The 21,023-nt window shown below is 41.3% G+C and overlaps 1 protein-coding gene across 1 annotated transcript in view; it reads right to left on the bottom strand.

Annotated features, from left to right (window-relative positions):
• LOC140122441 (claudin-10-like) overlaps nt 1-20,683 on the bottom strand; it is a 43,449-nt gene extending 22,766 nt beyond the window's left edge. Inside the window, exons 1-2 of the mRNA XM_072143310.1 lie at nt 20,576-20,683; nt 19,772-20,017 (exon numbers count right to left, since the gene is read on the bottom strand). Of these exons, the coding sequence (XP_071999411.1) occupies nt 19,772-19,991 (220 nt within the window). The 5' untranslated portion in view covers nt 19,992-20,017; nt 20,576-20,683. The remainder of the gene's footprint in view (nt 1-19,771; nt 20,018-20,575) is intronic.
• Between the last annotated feature and the right edge of the window lie 340 nt (nt 20,684-21,023).

Genomic DNA, 21,023 nt, shown 5'->3' with positions numbered 1-21,023 from the left:
CACAATGGGGCACATTTACTAAGTACAGTGCAGTCTGTACTATTTGCAATTTGCTGGCTGTGTAATGTGCAGGGGGCACCAGATTAAGGATTTCTGGTGCACATTGTTCATGAATCTGGCGCCCCCTGCACTGCTCCAGCAGAATGGGCCACTTTTTTTTGGTGCATCTGTAACATGGGCCGTGTCACACATTTCTGTCTCTGCATGATAAATCTGGTGCATGGTCCGACTGAGCACCAGAATGCCCCATTCAGTCCCTGTAAATAAAATAAGTCCCGTGCAACTCAAATGTGTCTGGGACACTACTTAAATACATGTGCAAGCAGTCTAAACTGAAAAGGACCCCTTGGAGAAGGCAGCATCCCATCTGGGAGGACGTGTGTCTTACTGTGCCAGGGTAACTATATTATTGAATCCCTAAATGTGTATTGCTATGTATAGCTAAATATTAGTTTGTTTGTTCAGACTTCTCCAGCATTTTCCTGGCACGTTAGAAATAACATATGTAGTAAAGAAACTTTTTTCTATTATTACTCTAACCACACCACGTCCTCCCGATGTTTGTGTAGTCCCTCCAGCACAAGCTGTCATTTCTGTGAAAAAAAACCCTTTGCTAAACTTTCATAATTTTGTTAAAAAATAAATTCTGTGCAATTCTGGCTTTGTTCTCAGATAGGTATAACTGAAAAGAACATGCAAAGCCAGACAAAAAACTGGCACAGAGGCTTTAATAAATCTGGGCCATCGTGTATTATTCCTACACTCCAATATGACAATACTGCTCAACTCTGTGACATCACAAAGGGGCACATTTACTTACCCGTTGCTGCGCGATCCTCAATCCGGAATGTCCGCCAGAATGCACATCTGCCGCGATTCAAGAAGGTCGTGCAACCGATTTCCTGCTTGTGTTGACTCCCCGATCAGGTCCACCGGAGTTCACCATCTTCCTCCCAGTGTATGTGCCCGCCCCCCCCCATTTTTGTCGTGTGAAAGCCCGCGCCGATACACCAAAATCCGATAGTGTGCGACACAATCCCCAGCGCGATCCCCGAAAACTCGGGAAACCAGACGAAAATGCGAAAAAAATATCAAACTGTGTATTTTTCATGCAGTGACATCACTGTAGGAAATTATTGCATTGTTTGTATTATCCTTGCACTGTAAACCCAGTTTCTGTATTTTTGCTCAATTCCCCTTTGAAATCCAATAGTAAAGTTTTCAAAACTATTTCTGCTAAATGAACTGTGAAAAAGAACCAAACACTTCATACAAAAGAGGGTAACTGATCATTTGGCTCTGCAAACAATGAATTGCCACAAGGTCTCAGCTTGCTTCTATACCAATCCATATACCCTGCTTCCATAACAATCCATATACCCTGCTTCCATAACAATCCATATACCCTGCTTCCATACCAATCCATATACCCTGCTTCCTCATTCCACATCACTCCGCATCCCACCACTGAGCCCAATAAGGGCTCGTAGGGACTGGACAACCTTCATAATAAGGCAGAGTTGTCACAATCGTAAGAGTACAAAAGAACAGAACAGACCTGTTGATTTTCAGAAAACTCCTGACACAAAATATCCAGGAAATTTCCAACATGATTCACATTTACTCTCCATAGACAGGCTTTAGTCACCAACCCCATACTGAAAGAATTAAAAACAGGGAACAGGGTGACCCTTTATCCTTTTTAGGTATTTTCCATATATGAAGCTCTGAGGAAACTTACAGATTCTGATATCCTGCCTCATGCCATCTTATGGATCTTCCTAAAGAACCAGAACCATGTCTGAAACTGCTTGGCGTCTCACTGAACATAATTGGGAAATCTACCGACGCCAGTTCCCAAATTCTAAATGCACAAAAGAAGCTCCAGTAGAACAACATTTGTTACTCTTTTAGTTGGCAAAGTCACAGTTACCCATCTCTTGCTCAACCAGGACCTTTATTATGTTTGGCAAATCTTCAACCAATTTCTGAAGCCTTCTGAAGTAGACAGTCAACAATCCAATGTTACCTCAGAAGCAATCCAATAAAGTTCACCATATGTAGGCTTCAAGCCCAATCAGCAATGTACACATAACCAGATTACACAAATTTATAGGAATGACACAAAATTTCTGTTAACAGAGTAACATTACATATAACATCACAAAAGGTAAACTTAACAAGACTGGATGTAAAATGATGGGTTTATAGATGGACAGGCTTATAGGCAGTCAATGGGGAGGATTTACTAATTCTGGCGCAAGCACGTCTGTCGGCATCGGAGATTAGTCTCCGCAAAGCACAGCCCGATGTATTTAATTGGTGCACGGCTGTTAGTAATTAATGAGTAGACGGAACTGATCAGTCGGGCGCCATAAAAATGCCGACATCAATGAGATGCGCGCCAAAATCTTACATGGACTGCGCCTAAATTTTGCTATCTGACCAATTTTTTCCTGGTCTATCGTGCGCCAAAAATTGCGCCTAAAAATGCAGACAAAATACACATAAATGTGGAGGATAATGTGGAAACGTTAGGCCACGCCCACTTGCACACAAAAAAGATGGAGGTGTCGGAAACATCTGTTCTTTCTGGCACAAACTCATTATAAATGATCCGCAACAATTCTGAGCCAAAAAAAACATTAAATTCCCGGCATTTTTTTTGGCGCAGATGCGATACATGTGCCCCAATGTGTTGGCAGATGATGCTACACTCTATTTGCCAGGGTCTGGTTAAAAGGTGTTATATATGTTCTATGTCAAACATTTGGGTGCAATTCCATGTATCCAGTCACCGGAAGCTAGGTGCACATAAAATTTCTGGAAACTCCTTGCAGAATCTATTGTGCATTTTATTGAAACCTTGATAACTAACAAAATCCAGCCCCATGTAGGTCAAATACATTACAAGGGACATAATTCATAGATATTCCAAATTCTGCAGGAACATGGTTAGCAACATGGAGGAAGGTAGTGTCCTCCTACACCCAATTAGTCCCTGCCTTGTGAAATAAGTAAACTGACATCTATTAAGGTGGCATAAGTGACAGATGGAAACAGATATGTGATGTAGAATCTAATATGTTGGTATTCTTTTAGAACCATGTAAAATAGACAAATCTGGAGACCTTCAACAAAATGAGAGGAACATGGGCTCATCGCACTTCTCCTACTTTTCTAACACAAGATATAGAAATTACTTAGACAAACAGAAGCTAAATAATGTAGACCCCGATGTGCAAAATGTAAAGAAGATCCCTCCTTGAAGCTATGTGGCCATAGAGAATGAACTACTATAGCATCCTGAGTTTTTCCTATGTCTTTCCCTTATGAACCCAAATTAAAAAGATCGCTGTGGTCTCTTCAAGCTGCAGCTCAATGGAGGTACAAGGTGAACTAACAAAAGATCATCACGTTACAAATCCCTTTAATAACCCTTTAAGGCAGCCTTAAGTGTGTTATCTCTGGATAAAATAACTGCATGTATTTTCCATATATTAGACCATTATTTATTTTAATTCAGCTGAGGATGTTATCGAGCGTGAATATGTTCTTAAGTATGAAATGTTCTAGTGACATTTCTGGGAGAGTTTGTTTTATTCCTGAGCATTTCACCTGACATTTTAGTTTTTTACTTAAAAACTGTTGAATAAATGAGTTTTTTCCTCCTCCGCATGTTTAATTTATGTATTTAGAAATTGTGTATGGAATGGAACACATAACAGCATAACAATCAGTATAGAATGCAAATTATAGGTCACAGGCGTCACTTCTGTATGACTAATCTTTCCCTAAAGACACCGCAATACCAAACCTCTTATTAGCTTGTTTGTATATCCTTTCTATTGCCGTAAGTTTTTCATCCATCTTATAGGGTTTTTCCACAGATTCCAACCTTGCAGACATTCTGGAAGATTTCTAATGTTATAGTATAACAAGTCATCGCCTGATGTGGCCACCAATACCATACAGCGAGAGTTAAAAGTGGAAATGGCTTTTCCTTTACTCTTCCATGTAAAAGGTCTCATTACCACTAATTTTTCTTTGTGTTTTTAATATGTTCTTACTGTATATACTTGAGTATAAGCTGACCCGAGTATAAGCCGAGGCACCTAATTTTAACACAAAAAACTGGGAAAACACAGAACAAGCCTAGGGTGGGAAATGCATTGGTCACACCCTCCAGCCAGTATATAGCTAGCCAGCCCCTGCCCGGAGTATATAGCCAGCCTATGCCCCCCCAGTATACAGCCAGTCTACCCATGCCCCCCAGGATATAGCCAGCTTGTCCATGCCCCCAGTATGCAGCTAGTCGGCCCCTGCCCCCCAGTATATAGTCAGCTCCTTCCCCTGGTATATAGCCAGAAGCCTCCTTCTCAAGGTATACCGAGCCTATGAAAAAAAACAAAAAACTCTGTACTCACCTTCCCAACACCCCCCACACACTATGATGTCACCTTAGGCAGTGGCCAGTAACTGCTTAATTCTAAGTGATAACAACTAATAATGACAAGACAAGCAAATAAATAAGAAAAATCACCAGAAAAGTCAGAAACCTAGAGGACAAAAAGATACCAAATCGATAGACCAAGGGATAACCAGAAAAACAATCCAAGGTGTCAGTAGATACCAGATATAAGTAGACAGCATAAACCTAAGCTTGGTCAAGTGTGGATAGGTTCCCAGTACTACAAGGAGTACTATTTCGGAATCCTGGTTCCAACACTGATAGGATAAGGATTCTGCCCAACACAGCAGTGTAACAGTGAACCAGAAAGAAGATTAATGCAGCTAGGAAGTAATAGACCAGTGTTCAGACAGAACAATGGGGCTTATTTACTAAGGGTCCCGCGGCCGCATGTCCGTCGGGTTTCCCGATTTTTCGGGGATCGTGCCGGGGATTGTGTCGCACGCGATCTTTTTGTGTCACAATTGCACCGGGTTTCACAAGACACAAATCGGGGGGTGGGCCAACAGACGATCCGACGGATTCGGACTACGCGCAGGATTTAACAATGCAATTTATGTCGCAAGACATGCACTCACCGGGAGGAAGAAGGTGAACTCCGGCGTACCTGATCAGGGAAGCGACACATTCAGGAAATCGGGCGCACGATCTTCATGAACGGGGGACAACGCACAGCAGGGATCACTCAGGGATCGCGTAAGTAAATGTGCCCCAATGTATTTAATTGAAACCTACAACACTCCTTGTTGACTGAGGCTCATGATGACAGTGTTCTCCAACAACTCCTAAAACTTTTTCATCAGATGTTGGTGAGAAGGCACGTACTGTTTGCAGCTACCTAATGCATGATATGCAACCCCCACACAATTTTTGGTCAAACATTTGTTGTTTTTTTTTTGTTGAAACCAAGGTAGAATTCCCTCTCTTTTGAAGTCTATTTTTATGTTTCCAGTTTGGATATCAGTTGTACATTGTACATGGCTATTGTATGTACCTAAATAACTCAGGGTGCTTCTGAACAATTTATATCGCAAATTACAATTTTCTTGTTGTCTAAAACGAGCAGCATTGTGGATTCTCCAAACCTCTTGTATACAAAACCAAAGCATTATTTAATACAGACAAGTGTGTACTGATTTAGCCCCAGGTTCAACACAGTATAAAGGGTTTTTAAAAAAAAATATTTTCATTTATTAGCAGTCTGGATGTACAAAGATACTGGGGCATATGTATCAGGGCCTCTGTGGCCCGTCAGTGGCGTAGCAGCAATGAAATAATCTTAAATGCTAGCTTATTGCTAGCACATACGATTATTTAGCCCTCTCCACCACCTTCACACCACTCGGCCGGGGCGGTACTGTCCCCACACCTGTGCATTCGCTGCAGCCAGAGACTTTTCACATGTCTGATCCAAATGCTGTGCAGAGGCTGAATCCTCGCGCTGCGAAAATGCAGCGGTGGGGCTATCATACGCCGCAGCACAAGCGCCGGCGTAGGTTAAATATCCCCCAATGACTCTGGTAGATGACTAGTAGAAAGAGGGGCACTGTTTAGACCTATACTTATTTTCTTGGGGCACTTTATATATACATATATATATTCATATGTACAATAACTGTATATATATTATGGTAAATTAATTTGGGATACCATGCACTGAGCTTGGTTCTATGTATTTATTTATGAAGCTTGCTTCTTATGCTGTAGTTATGTAAGAAGCTCAATTCTGATGCTGTAATTTTTGTACAGAGATCTCATATGGTGCTTTATTTCTGTACATAGCCTGGTTTGATACTATATTTACGTACACAGCCCTATTCTTGAGCTGTATTTAAGTACAGAGCCCAGGTCTAGTGCTATATTTCTGTACAGAGCCCGGTTCTGGTGCTGGATTTATGTATGGACTTTGGTTCTATGGTTGGCATTGCATATTTTTTAAATAACTTCCAGAGGGACACTTTTTATGATTTGCTTGGTGAGTAAATTATCTAGTACAGGGCAATAGTGAGCAAATATTCATTATGACTGATAAGCCAAAGTTTGAGTAGAACCAAGGAGCAATGGCTAATGATAATCAGCTCTACCATCATGGACTATAAAGAAAAGTGGTTTTAAAATTTCAATGCATTGTATACTGTATACAGCATCTAGTCAACAAGGATTATAAGAAAGGTTTAGCATTAATCTTTGTTTTGTGAAAAAGTAAAAGAAAAAAAAACAGGACGTGAAATGGCGCCATCCTGCATATGCTGGTTTGTGAACCCAGGCTGAGGCGGCTGGAAATAAGTCCACCTGCCTGTAACCGAAAGCTCATCCTATTCCTAATCTCCTAGAACAAACAGCACCAAGTGTAATTAATGTTTGACAGAATATTGATATTCAGTGGGACTGATCTAATCCTTCAGTACACAGTCTCTGTCATAGTTTATGTTATCGTGGGGTCACATGACTCATATTGCCTGGAGATCGACCAAAGGTTCAGCAGAAGGATTAATTTTTCCCTTTATCGAGCAACGGAGACAGTGACACATCGAAACTGCGCCTCCTCTAATGTGTCTATTAAACAAATATGTCATCCCTATTCCAGTGCTCTCTATATCACTCGGCACCGTAAACTGCTGAATAGTTGAGACATATAGATAAATGTTATGTGGTGTATGGGCATGGATGGTCAATGAATGTATGTATCCAGGTGTTTACTGCCTTATACATTATATTAATATCCAGCATTTTACTCTACGTGAAAATCTCCACCATATATAGAAATATTCTAGATTATTATAGAATATATCTATTAATATAATATATTATTATATTGTAGACTCATATTTTAACTTTCATCATATTATCAGGAGAGTTTACCATTTACAGACATATTTTATATTTTAGTTCAAAATATGAAATATTGTAGCATCTACCACCAGGATGAAGGATTGTAAACCAAGCACACTGACATACTGGTGTGCACCACCTATGGCAGGATCATTTCTTCTTTTTGCTTCAAATGCCCTGTTTTTTTCCAAAAATGTTTTTAAATTATGCAAATGAGCATGAGAGGCTTAATAGGTATTAATGGAGCCCCTCAGGCTCATCTGCATATTTTATTTCCTTAAAAACCAGGGCTAAAAAGCATAAAGAAAAGCAGATCCTGCCTGAGGGGACACATACCTGGATGTCAGTGTGCTTGGTTCACAATCCTTCATCCTGGTGGTAGATTTCATGTAAAGGCGACTTTACCTCATGCTTTTGTCATGTGTGTGTAAGGGAAGGGGGGATGGATATTAGGTCATTTCCAATGTATGACTATTAATAGTTCTGCACCGCTTTCTTGAAATGTGAAGTAAAGCCTGTGGTCAGACATGTCTTTTACCTCATCAGCCACAATTTGTGTCCATAAAATGGCTGCAGAAGGAGGGTTATGATAGTATTCATGAATACAAGCTTAAAGGGGTTGTAAAAAAATAAAGATGTACTTACCTTCCGACGCCATCCGGGTGTCCACGCCTACCCGTCCCTATTCAAAGCACTGTGTATGCAGGCCGGATGGTTGTCGGGTCCGGCCGGAAGCTGAAACCAGCACTGCTCTGGCGGCCATATTTGTTTACATAGGGCGCAGACCAGAGTGACAGCAGCGCGGGACACCCAGAGGGCGTCTGAAGGTAAGTACATCTTTTTTAAACCGCCCCCTCTCGGCCACCTTTTGTTTTTTTTCATAACGCACGGACAACCCCTTTAAGACATTGGAATTGCCCATGGACAGTCAGAGATCACATGACCCTCCATCTTCAGCCATTTTATGGACAGGAATGGCAGTGGTGAGGTAAAAGATATTTCCAAACCAGGAACTTTACTTTACATTTCAAGAAAGCAGTGCAAAACTATTAGAAGGGTCGACCATTTTACCTCATGTTTTTCTAATGTTTGTATAAGTGTGGGGGAGGGTATTAGGTATGTCCAGCTGATGATGATATCAAGAAAGCAGAGCAGAAGTAATAGATGTATATTGGTAAATTACCTAATAACCTGTCCCCCCACACTTGCACACACATTACAAAAACATGAGGTAAAGTGGCCAACCCCTTTAATAGATGTATATTGGTAAATCAACTAAATTCCTGCCCCCCCCCACACTTACACATACATGACAAAAAAAACATGAAGTAAAGTGGCCAACCCCTTTAATATATAATATACCAATAGGGTTTGCCATTTCTTTATGAAGAGAGGGGACTGACCCTCAAAATCCTCATTTATCCTTATCCCCATCCTGAGGCCAATATAATGTAAAATACAACCTGACAAATTCCCTTTTAGCACATGAAACAAAGAATTGAATGTATGAAACTGATGTATTATACATGTACACTAATGCCTTGTGGGAAAGAAAAACAGTAGAATAGCAGAGATGGATCACCCGTCTATTGTTCAAGTCTATTGTTGTAAAGTCTGCATTCCCTGTTATGGCTCTTTTATCATCTTTCATGTTGCATTGCATTCACTACACAAATGAGATGCTGCTGGTCTATCAGGTAAGCTTTTAGCCATTTATTAGGACCTAGGACTCAGTGTTGGACTGGCTCATCTACAATCCTCGCTGGGCCTAGACCAGTGATGGCGAACCTTTTAGAGACCAAGTGCCCAAACTACAACCAAAATGCACTTATTTACCCTGATGTGCCAATGTGCCATTTTAAACAGTAACTTATTTCTACCAGTTCTTCCACTTTAATTGTATCGGCCGCCTGAGGCCACCAATACAATTGAATCAAGGTGGCCAAATTCAGATTATCATTGTAGCTTCTCTCCAGGGTCTCTCTGTTTAGGAAGAATGGTGGGTCCAGCAGGAGGACCTACAAAGATAATGCAGTTCTTTCAACACCTCACTTTTCAAGCATTTCCAAACAGTCAATGAAGTGTCGCTGTAAAATAGTGATGTGCGCAGCATCTCATTAGTTGCCTAGGACTGCAGGAAGATTTAATGGATTTGTTCCTGTTTGGTGAACTCTGTCCTGGGCTGATGGCCTGAGTGCCCACAGAAAGAGCTTTGAGTGCCACCTCTGGCACCAGTGCCATAGGTTCACCATCACTGGCCTAGACCCAAGCCTAATACTGAACCCCAGAGATACAGCAGAAGACAACCCAATGTGGAGGCTACTAGGGTATGTTTCCTAGGGCATGATGCTGGGTGCACTCCCAGAATAATAATAATAATTCCATTATTTATATAGCGCACACAGATTACCAGCACTGCACAGAGTTTTCCAAATCAGTCCCTGTTCCCAATGGGGCTCACAATCTAATCAACCTACCAGTATGTTTTGGAGTGTGGGAGGAAACCGGAGGACCCGGAGGAAACCCACGCAAACACGAAGAGAACATACAAACTCTATTTTTTATGTTGTGCCAAAGGAACCCCATCCGACACTGCCAGGAATGGTGGTCCCCAACAATCCAGGAAACAAAGAAGGCTTTAGATCTGATCCAAATTAGGCTAAAATGTGATATCATAAAATATTTTGACAAAATTATATTACAATGTATTATACGTTAATCAGATTCACACAAGATTGTCAGTGCTATATAACCAGGTATTTTGTGCCTACAGCATAAGAAGACTGAAGACTTGTGCCTGTAGATTAATGCACAGCACTGACACCTAGGAGCAGACAGCTTGGCCTGAAGGGTTACCTGTAGTATCTCATGGAAAACATGGCCTAATATTAATGATAGAAATAGTATCACTAAATGTGATATATAATGGATCGCCTAAGGGCTAAAGCCTAATTTAATTCACAGTTTGAAGAAGATTTTTCTGATTTAATTTCTGCAACTTTTTCCCTAATTTTTCACATTTTTCCTCTATGCTTAAAGGGGATCTTTCGCAACTTTTACCAATCCAAACTCATTATATTCTTCAATAGATATTGTTCCATTGAATTTCTTTTCTCTATTCCCCACTATTCCCCGTCAATTAATGTCGATATACATGCATACTCTCATGTCTAAATTATGAGAGTTTCCTCCGGGTCCTCTGGTTTCCTCCCACACTCCAAGTAAAAAAAACATACTGGTAGGTTGATTTGTTTGTCAGCCCTTTTGGGGACAGGGACCGATTTGGCAAGCTCTGTGCAGCGCTGTGTAATCTGTGTGCACTATATAAATAAAGAAATTATTATAATTATTACAGGCGGTCCCCTACTTAAGAACACCTGACTTACATTCGACCCCTAGTTACAAACGGACCTCTGGATTTTGGTAATTTACTGTACTTTAGTCCTAGGCTACCATAATCAGCTGTAACAGTTATCACAGGTGTCTGCAATGAAGCTTTATTGTTAATCTTGATTCTTATGAGAATCCAACATTTTTAAAATCCAATTGTCACAGAGACCAAAATAATTTTGACTGGGGTAACAATAATAAAGTATACGGTTCCGACTTACATACAGACTCAACTGAAGAACAAACCTACAGACCCTATCTTGTATGTAACCTGGGGACTGCCTGTAATTACTAAATAATAATGACGCTGTTTGATTGGGAATTGTGGGGACTAGAGAGAAAAATGCAAATTTAACAGAATTAGAGGAGCGGCACATATTAAAGGATGTGAAAGAGGTGGCGTTGAAAGGCCATCTATAATACTGATTGCAGAGGATCACATACACAGCAAGAACTGTGGCTTCTGAGCATATCACAGATCTGTAAATCTACAGTCTGCTCATATATCTATGCAATTTGTTTCCTCTACATGTTGCTGAGGGTTTGTAAACTCCTTATATATTTATTGCTCTGTGAATTATTAATTCCACTATGTCTGGAGCAAGACTAAGGGTTTTTTGCTATTCACATTGAACCTATGGTAGTTGCATATGACTTCTGCCGACTACTACTTTATACAACATCTACCCTGCAGTATATATTTTTTATGGCATCACTTTTTATTAGTAAGATACAAATTTTTTTTATTATACCAATGCATTCTGCACAGGATTATACCAAAGACCAGCCTATTAATTACAGATCATGAAGATATATTTAATGTATACATCAGATAGAAAGCAATGGGATAATTCATATATATACACAGACAAAAAGATAGTGAATGAGTAAGAGACATATTTGTACACTGTTTCATAGCTCGTTTGTCTGTATTGATGCTCAAGACATTTTCTACTTCAAGTTGAAGGTTTTCATTTATCACCATCTAGTGTTCAGTAGAAAAAGTACTACAGTGAAGTATTGATTTTTGTAAAATATGATATTACACTAAGATCACAGACAGGACAAAGTGGATAAACATAGAAAATGTACTGTGCTACATACTGTACAGTAATATAGACATAAGAACGTTACACAGTGAGGATCATGCACAAGTAATATTGCACCCAGACCAAACTACTCAGTGTTTGTAGTTACTATAGAGACATATAGGTCTCCACTTTGGAAGTCAACAAAATAAAAAATGATTTGTAGTTTAACAAGTTGCATGTAATAATAATAATAATAATAATAATAATAATAATAATAATAATAATGGTAAATGTTTCCCACTGTAAAGGGACCATTAGAGCTAAGAACACAAGCACAGGTAAAGGTTCTTCTCACACCATTGCTTCTTGTTAGATTTAACTGTTCCCTAGAGTCATTGTCAAGTTAGAGAAGGGGGTGCAGGCCCTAGACTCACCCACAACCCCTGTCACCCACTTATTGGTTAGGGACTTCTGGTCAACAATCTCTACACTGACTAACTGCGGAGGAAAGATGACCAAACCCAGAGGGACAGGCAACAGATAACAGAAAGATAAGCAGGTTTTAACAGAACTGGGTTAAAACCAAGATGGCACAGAATCGAATCACTAGAGAGAGGTCAAGTAAACGTAGCAGAGATTAGATACACAGAATAGTAAGCATTAACACAAGATCACAGTGAACGGGTATGAGGAGACTAGGGCAGGTATATAAAGGAATTCCTGCACGCCACCCACAACAGTTGATTGGATCCATAACTCTAGTAAGCCTTGCTGCAGGGAGCTGGGAGTGGCTCAATAAATCCCTACACAGAAGCAACCTTAGCCACAGTTAAAGGGGTTATGCCACGAAACAATTGACTACAAAAAGCTGTCAAAGAGGTTAAAATATTTCAAAAATCTATTTGTAAAGGTTACCTGGAAGTAAAGATTCCTTTCTATTTGTTATTATGATGCGTGTTCAGCCTCTATTCTGCTCCACACAGAAGCAGATGTGGGAGGGGCCAGGCACATGCACAGCACTGACAGCTGCAGTTATTGCACAACTCATTGGCCTCACCTCAGTGCTACAGAGCGCTCAGCCTTCAGAGTCTCCTTCCACCTGCTGTGCTCAAATAGTCCCTGCATTTACTGATCCAATAGAAGTCCAATTGAAATGTGTCGCACGCCCCATGTTAAAAGTGCACCAAAAAAAGTTGGTGCAGTCTGTCAAAGCAGTGCAGGGGGCACCAGATTCATCAAGAACGTGCGCCAGAAATCCTGAATCTGGCGCCCCCTGCACACTACACAGGACACTGCACATAGTACACATGTACTATGTATTCTCACAGCATCATGGTCGGTCAGGCTGACATGCATGGCGGAAGTCTAGGTGGTTGCAGGGGAGGCAAACCCCACGTGTATCGTCACTCCAAAGTGACACTTACCCCTGAGGAAGTCACTTTGAAGTGAGGATACGCATGGAGTTTGCTGTCCCTGCATTTTTCTAGACCTCCGACATATTTACACTTTGCTGTCCGCCTGACCGACCATGATGCTGTGAGAATACATTGTTTTGCTCTTCTTGTATGCATTGATTGTACAAAATTAGGTGCAATAGTTGTTTTTATGACTTTTACTAATAAACTTTTGTATTTTTGCATGTTGATTGAATCTCTTTCTGTGTATTTTGTAATGAATTGCAACCAAATCACTAGATAGATAGATATGTGATAGATAGATAGATCGATAGATAGATAGGAGATAGATAGATAGATAGATAGATAGATAGATAGATAGATAGATAGATAGGAGATAGATATGTGATAGATAGATAGATGGATATGTGATAGATAGATAGAGAGATATGTTATAGATAGATGGATATGTGATAGATAGATATGTGATAGATAGAGAGATAGATAGGAGATAGATAGATATGTGATAGATTGATGGATATGTGATAGATATGTGATAGATAGATAGATAGATAGATAGATAGATAGATAGATAGGAGATAGACAGAGATAGATGACAGCTTCTCACATGTTGCTGATCTTTAGCTACTTCCCTGCTAGTCAGGGACAGGGGCCCCTTTGCAGGAGAGCAGGGTAACATGGAGGGACAGTGCATGGAGGAGAGTACAGGAGGAGGACTGCATCAGGAGAGGTCAGAGTTCAGCCTGTTACTTGTGTTATCTCTGCAGCCTCCTGTGTGACCTGACTAATGGTGGAGGGAGGAAGGGCTGCTACATTGCTATGATCCATGTTATGGGGGACTCCTCTGTGCAGCAGATAGTCATGTATGTCTGCAGTTACCTTGTATCTGCTGCTGTAGGCTCCTGTGTGACCTGACTAATGGTGGAGGAAGGAAAGAGCTGATACATTGCTATGATCCATGTTAGGGGAGGACTCCTCTGAGCAGACATGTCTGGCTGCAGTTACCTTGTATCTGCTGCTGTAGGCTCCTGGGTGACCTGACTAATGGTGGAGGGAGGAAGGGCTGATACATTGCTATGATCCATGTTAGGGGAGGACTCCTCTGAGCAGACATGTCTGGCTGCAGTTACCTTGTATCTGCTGCTGTAGGCTCCTGGGTGACCTGACTAATGGTGGAGGAAGGAAAGAGCTGATACATTGCTATGATCCATGTTAGGGGAGGACTCCTCTGAGCAGACAGGTCTGGCTGCAGTTACCTTGTATCTGCTGCTGTAGGCTCCTGGGTGACCTGACTAATGGTGGAGGGAGGAAGGGCTGATACATTGCTATGATCCATGTTAGGGGAGGACTCCTCTGAGCAGACATGTCTGGCTGCAGTTACCTTGTATCTGCTGCTGTAGGCTCCTGGGTGACCTGACTAATGGTGGAGGGAGGAGAGGGCTGCTACATTGCTATGATCCATGTTAGGGGAGGACTCCTCTGTGCAGCAGATAGTCATGTCTGGCTGCAGTTACCTTGTATCTGCTGCTGTAGGCTCCTGTGTGACCTGACTAATGGTGGAGGGAGGAAGGGCTGCTACATTGCTATGATCCATGTTATGGGGGACTCCTCTGAGCAGACATGTCTGGCTGCAGTTACCTTGTATCTGCTGCTGTAGGCTCCTGTGTGACCTGACTAATGGTGGAGGGAGGAAAGAGCTGATACATTGCTATGATCCATGTTAGGGGAGGACTCCTCTGGGCAGCAGATAGTCATGTATGTCTGCAGTTACCTTGTATCTGCTGCTGTAGGCTCCTGTGTGACCTGACTAATGGTGGAGGGAGGAAAGGGCTGATACATTGCTATGATCCATGTTAGGGGAGGACTCCTCTGTGCAGCAGATAGTCATGTCTGGCTGCAGTTACCTTGTATCTGCTGCTGTAGGCTCCTGTGTGACCTGACTAATGGTGGAGGGAGGAAGGGCTGCTACATTGCTATGATCCATGTTAGGGGAGGACTCCTCTGAGCAGACATGTCTGGCTGCAGTTACCTTGTATCTGCTGCTGTAGGCTCCTGTGTAGCTGGTGAGCAGTGGCCATCACAGCACAATCTCTGCCCCTCCTCCTCTCTCACCTCCTATTGGCTGCAGTGTGTCAGGTGATCTCTCAGTGTGCAGAGGAGCTGTGAGCTGGTGGAGTGATCTGTAGTGGAGAACAGCTGACTGACTCCCTGTGCGCAGACTCGGCCAGATCAGCTGTTGCTCAGGACGGGACACAGCTACCACCGGGGGGCGCCAGCAACCAGAACAAAAGGAGTTATCTCAGTAAGCCTGCAGATTTTGTAATAAGTGTAAATGGTGAAAGTACTTTTAACAATGCATTGGACCCAATTACAGCAATGTGCAATGGTGACACAACCCCTTTAACACACACAAAACTCAGAAGAAGATCAATGCCTTCTGCGGACAGAAGATGCTGCTGGCACGGATGTTATGGTCATGTTGTCACCTGAGTGTCCTTGCCTCCTCCGTCTGATAAGATATGCACCCCCCCCACTTTCTTCATATTAGCCTGGTCCCACCCACCAATCTGCAGACAGCCGGTGACGTCACGATCAGCGGACGGGACCAGGCTAAAGTGAAAAGAATGGGGTCATGCATATTGTATGAGATGGTGGAGTCAAGAGGCACTCAGGTGATGTAGTAGGAGCACCTCCAGCTCATTTCCATATTTTTTATATAGTGCTGTTTAGAAGCATCCGACCATTTCCTTACATAACAAAAATGAGGTCAGAAACTTTGCAAAAGGACGTATGTAAGTTTGGACAGTCTACCATTAGTGAATCTGAAGGTAAATGTTCTTTATGTCACGTTGCACCCAAAAAATAAGTGTCTGCTTTTGTTTCCAAAAGGCTATACCCAATCACATATTTTGGATGCACCAGACACTTTCAAAAGAACTACCCATTGCTTCCATGGCTCCTAAAACGCCAATATGTCCTCCTTCTACACAAAATCAAAAGGTACACAACAATTGTAGGGTATCCAAAACGAATTATATCCTATTATAACTTTTGAAAGTGGACCACACACATTTACATATAGGGGAACCTTATCTAATGATTATGGTAAGGATAGTAATGTCCACTCTTGTGCAGACAGATCCTCTACAAATCTATGTGTATATATGGTAACAGACTACAAGTAGACTCTGGGTTGTCATATCATGTTTCACCATATATAGCCTGTTTTCCCTAAAATAGGACATCCCCCCCAAATAAGACCTAGTACAATTTTGTCTAAGCTTAGTAATATAAGGCCTCCCCTGAAAAAAAGACCTAGCAGCAGCCATTGCAGCAACTCCCCCCATTGCATACATTAGAATTAGTAGATCGTGTAGGCTGTGACATGGGTTCAGAAATTAATTGGATAAAATCACTGCCTGTTGATAATGTCATTCAAGCAGCTACCAGGACAAGAAGGGCTCATTGAAGGAAAGTGCTAAACATGAGAGATTGGGGCGAATAATTCCAATAGAAATTGAGTGGTAAGAAATTCAACATGAAATTCACAGTTTAGAGTGTATTAAGGATGTTAGAGAAGTTGATTTTTTGTACAACAATAAATGTAAATATAAAGGAATTATTATAATTATTATTATATAATTATATAATATTGTTTATGGAAAAATAAGACATCCCCTGAGAATAAGATCTAGCGACTCTTTAGGAGCAAAAATTAATATGACTAGAATACACTGGGGCAGATTTACTTAACCGTCCCTGCACGTTCCCCGATCTGGAATGTCCGACAAGAATGTACTCTGCCGCGATTCACATAGATCATGCACCCGATATCCTGCATGTGTCATTTCCCCGCTCAGGTCCACAGGGTTCACCTTCTTCTTTCTGGTGCATGTAAGTGCTTGGCTTGCGACACAATTTAACAGTTAAATCCTGCGCTCAGTCTGAATCAGTAAGATCGTCCGACGGCCCGGCCCCCCGATATCTGACGCATGAAAGCCAGCGCCAAGATTTCTTTTAGGTGACACAAGGATGCCCATGTGGTGTAAGAGGGCTCTTTGGGAACTTGTCAAAGACAACATTTCTGTAAGAGGTGGTTCCCTTTAAGAAGAAATTAGTTTTTCATAATCTCATGTTAGAATAAAATTACTTAACAGGGTATTTTTCACAACTCAAATCTGCATAGGAGCTGTAGACATCTGTGGAGTTTAGCTGAATCTGCAATATTTATTCAGCAATGTGTGAAACCAACATTTTGGGTTTTTTTATCCCCTGCCCAGCAATATGTCACGTTTCCGTTTTATGACTATTGCATATATAATGCAGATGCCTTCTATATACTGTGCCATCTCTAATCTGTTCCCTCTGATGGTCGATCTTCTTCATCTCACGCGCCCCTCGCTGTTTAACATCCATTTCTATTCATCCAAGAAGAACTTGTGTAATGTAAAGTTGTTACTTGTAGATATGTCCCCGTATTCCAGTCCCTTCAAGATACATGTAGTAGAAAAAGACAAAAATCTGTCATCTGAAATCAGCTTCCCCTACCTGTCTTTGGCATCTTTAAGATGTGGAAAATGTATTCATAGCTTTTGATAAATATTTTACGCGCGTTAATAAAACATCTGCTGATAAATATGTCACCTTTATTGGGTGTGAGATTCTAAACAGAACATTAATGATCCCACATAAGAAGGAGAGCATTCCCAGCTTTAGTCTTTCCAGATCGGAGAGATCATTCCACTATTACACAGATGTGGATGAAGGGAACGTGTTACCGAGTTTTAGCAAATTTTGTATCAAACTCTTTGTAAATGTGTAGAGTATTTATTCATAGTTCAGCCATGCGCTTTTGAGGACAAAGGGGTCGATGTATTTAGACTGGTGAGTTGTGCCCAGAAAAATGCCCAAAAAGGTTCCGCGTAGACTTCAGCGATAATCTGCATTTCTTTTTTCCTTGATGTCCGGCAGGAATTGCAAATTTTACAGGCCTTTGACACATAACCTGGCTCACCAATCCCTTATTTTCAAGGGTGAAGCCCTATATACCTCTTTAAATCTACAGCTGGAAAATGGGAGCCATTTTTCAAGTCCACGCTATATAATTCTGGGGGGGGGGGGCTTATGTATGTAAATTATACAAAACAATGGAAGAGTAATGAAAGTTTTTAGAAACTTGTTTTTTTTTTAAAGGGTACATTTTATCATGTTGATGACATGATGACAATACGACAGAAGAAAAAGGCAGACAAGACGTGAGAAATTTAAAGTAGGGACCCCCGTCCTCTGCACGGTGTGTGTAGCCCGTGGGATTGGGCCAACATACGGCCCATTCGTCTTCATGAGCCCTAGGGAGAGCAGAGAATGGGATGAGAGAGGGAGCTAGAGAGAATAAAATAGAGAGGAAGGAGTGAGGAAAAATAAAGGGTAGTGTTAGAGGAGAGAATGAAAGCAGAGAGAAGAGATTGGGAGGAGAGGGTGGGTGCCACAGGGTATGATTTATCTATCTATCTATCTATCTATCTTAGATCATGGGTGCCCTTGTGGTTTTGTCGCCTCTCTGCGTGATGGTTTTCCTGGGAGGGGTTACCCATTTCATCCTACCCTGGTCATTCTTTTCATCTAAATGTATTCCCTGTTTAATGTCTGGGGTCCCGCATATATTTATCATTGGGCCACATAGAGGGCCTCCAATAGTATCCAACTGGATACTGGCGACCCGCTGTGTGAGTTATGTTGCCGGGTTACCATGGCAGCAGATCGGCTGCTATGACATCCGCTCTACAGCAGCCGCGACGCATGCGCATTGGCACCCCGGTGGCGTGTGTTCCACTAGTGTGTTCCAGGAGAGCCGCAATGTTATTCAACAGTTCAAGTTATTATACAGATGATCGGAGTCCACAGCTCAACCGGGGACACACTGGGCATTCACAGTAGGAGGAAACATTAGATGCACTTTATGCACTATATCACTTTTATTGTGGGGGATCAACTGTTTACAAGAATATGACACATGTATCTGATCTGTAAATTGACACAATTTTATACTCAGATCCTTTTTTTAATGCACAATCATAATGTATATCATGTCTATGTATCATTTTTATGTATTTTAACACAAATATGTTTATGCGATGGACGGCACTTAGGAGCTCATGTGACCACTTACATATGTATATATGTCCACCATTCACACTTGTTTAATGGCTTGAAAAAGGCAACTTGTAGCCAAAACGTCGCCGTCGTTATTGAATATGGAATAAAGAGGAAGAACACTTTTTTACCACTTAACCTGGTGTGCTGTGCAATTTCCTTTTGTTTATCGCTGGAGGACCTGAGGCGGGTCCTAAGAAGCTTACACCCACCCTTATGACCTACTGAATGTGCTGCTTGGACTTTCTATACGTATCTATCTATCTAATATCACATAGCTTCATGAGCTAGACCCATGAACCTCAGACCCTCATCTATCAATACAGTAATGATGGCTCAGTGGAGAATGGACTATTACATGCAGTCAATTCTATAGGCGTTACATAAACAGTTAAGTACATAATACATGCTATAATGTCACGTACACAGTAAAATGGATTATAGTAATAGTAGGTATGACAGCTAAAAGGAGTACTTACAGGACAAGCTGAAGAGAGACGAGAACTTCTTACACTGTACAGAGCCTGTAGAGGTGCCCACACAATTCATCCAGAGCCCCTCAAATATAGAAGTGGAGGTAATGAGAGTCCCACTGCTACTGGAGGTCCTCCATCTGAGGGACACGGTGGACACCAGGGTACATGTCATGCCAGCGATGGCAAGTAGCATGGCACAGACTTGGTGAGGAGTACTACTCATGATGTAGTTGTGCACGTCCTGGGATCCTAAACACACAACATAAAGCGGTTAATAGATATCGGTCTAAAGACACATATGATTACATAAACCTGCCTTATATTATTGAATTATTTGTATCTACTGGAATCCAAATCTCATACACTTGGGTTGGGGAAGCCTAATTATTGAACATATATTTTTTGGAGGGGGGGGATTTCTGTTATTTCTGACAAAAGAACAACAGTCGGAGCTAATGGAATCTTTAAGATTTGTAAATGTCCTGTAACGACTCATAGAATGTAGTGGAAAACTTGTTAATATTAATTCCCAATACACAAATATTCATTATATTCTATAGCATTTGTATCAAACTTTATCCTAAATGTCCACAAAAGTGACAATTAAATACACAATCACTGAAGGTTTCAGCTATAACTGACCACTAAGGCTGTGCTATGCAGTGTCCACTGGACAGGAGGACTCTAATATATTAATGATATATAATAATAATAATAATAATATTGAGGTTATGTAATGAGAAGAATCCTAGAGACTCTTGTCTTTCTCTATATATTCATTATTCGGTGTGATACTATAAGACTCACCTTTTATAGTGCGGTTTTTATGTATCTCCCACTATGGCTGCTAGGACTTTGATACTCTCGGACTGCTAGAGGAAATCTGCTGTGGTCACAATTTGTTTTGCATGTGAACGCGGCCCGGGGTTAAACATCAGAGACCTCAATGTCAGTTTACTTTACAGTGAGACTCCACATACAACCTAAAAAGCATAGATCAAACCTATGTTGCAATGTGAAGTAATGTAATGTTAGAGTCGATGAACACACCTGAGACTGTATTGTATATTTATATATATATATGTGTAGTGTATATGTACACATATACTTCTATACATACTTCCATACAAACATATAAGTAAACAACATATACCTTGCAGCCCTGGGGTCCTGGGTTCTAGTCCCACCCAGGTCAACATCTGCAAAGAGTTTGTATGTTCTCTCCATGTTTGTGTGGGTTTCCTCCGGGTCCTCC

The sequence above is a fragment of the Engystomops pustulosus genome, chromosome 3 (genome assembly GCF_040894005.1).
Source record: "Engystomops pustulosus chromosome 3, aEngPut4.maternal, whole genome shotgun sequence".
In the NCBI taxonomy this organism is placed as follows: Eukaryota; Metazoa; Chordata; class Amphibia; order Anura; family Leptodactylidae; genus Engystomops; species Engystomops pustulosus.
Note: the sequence above shows the minus strand (reverse complement) of the source record. Positions and strands in the feature narration are given on the sequence as shown.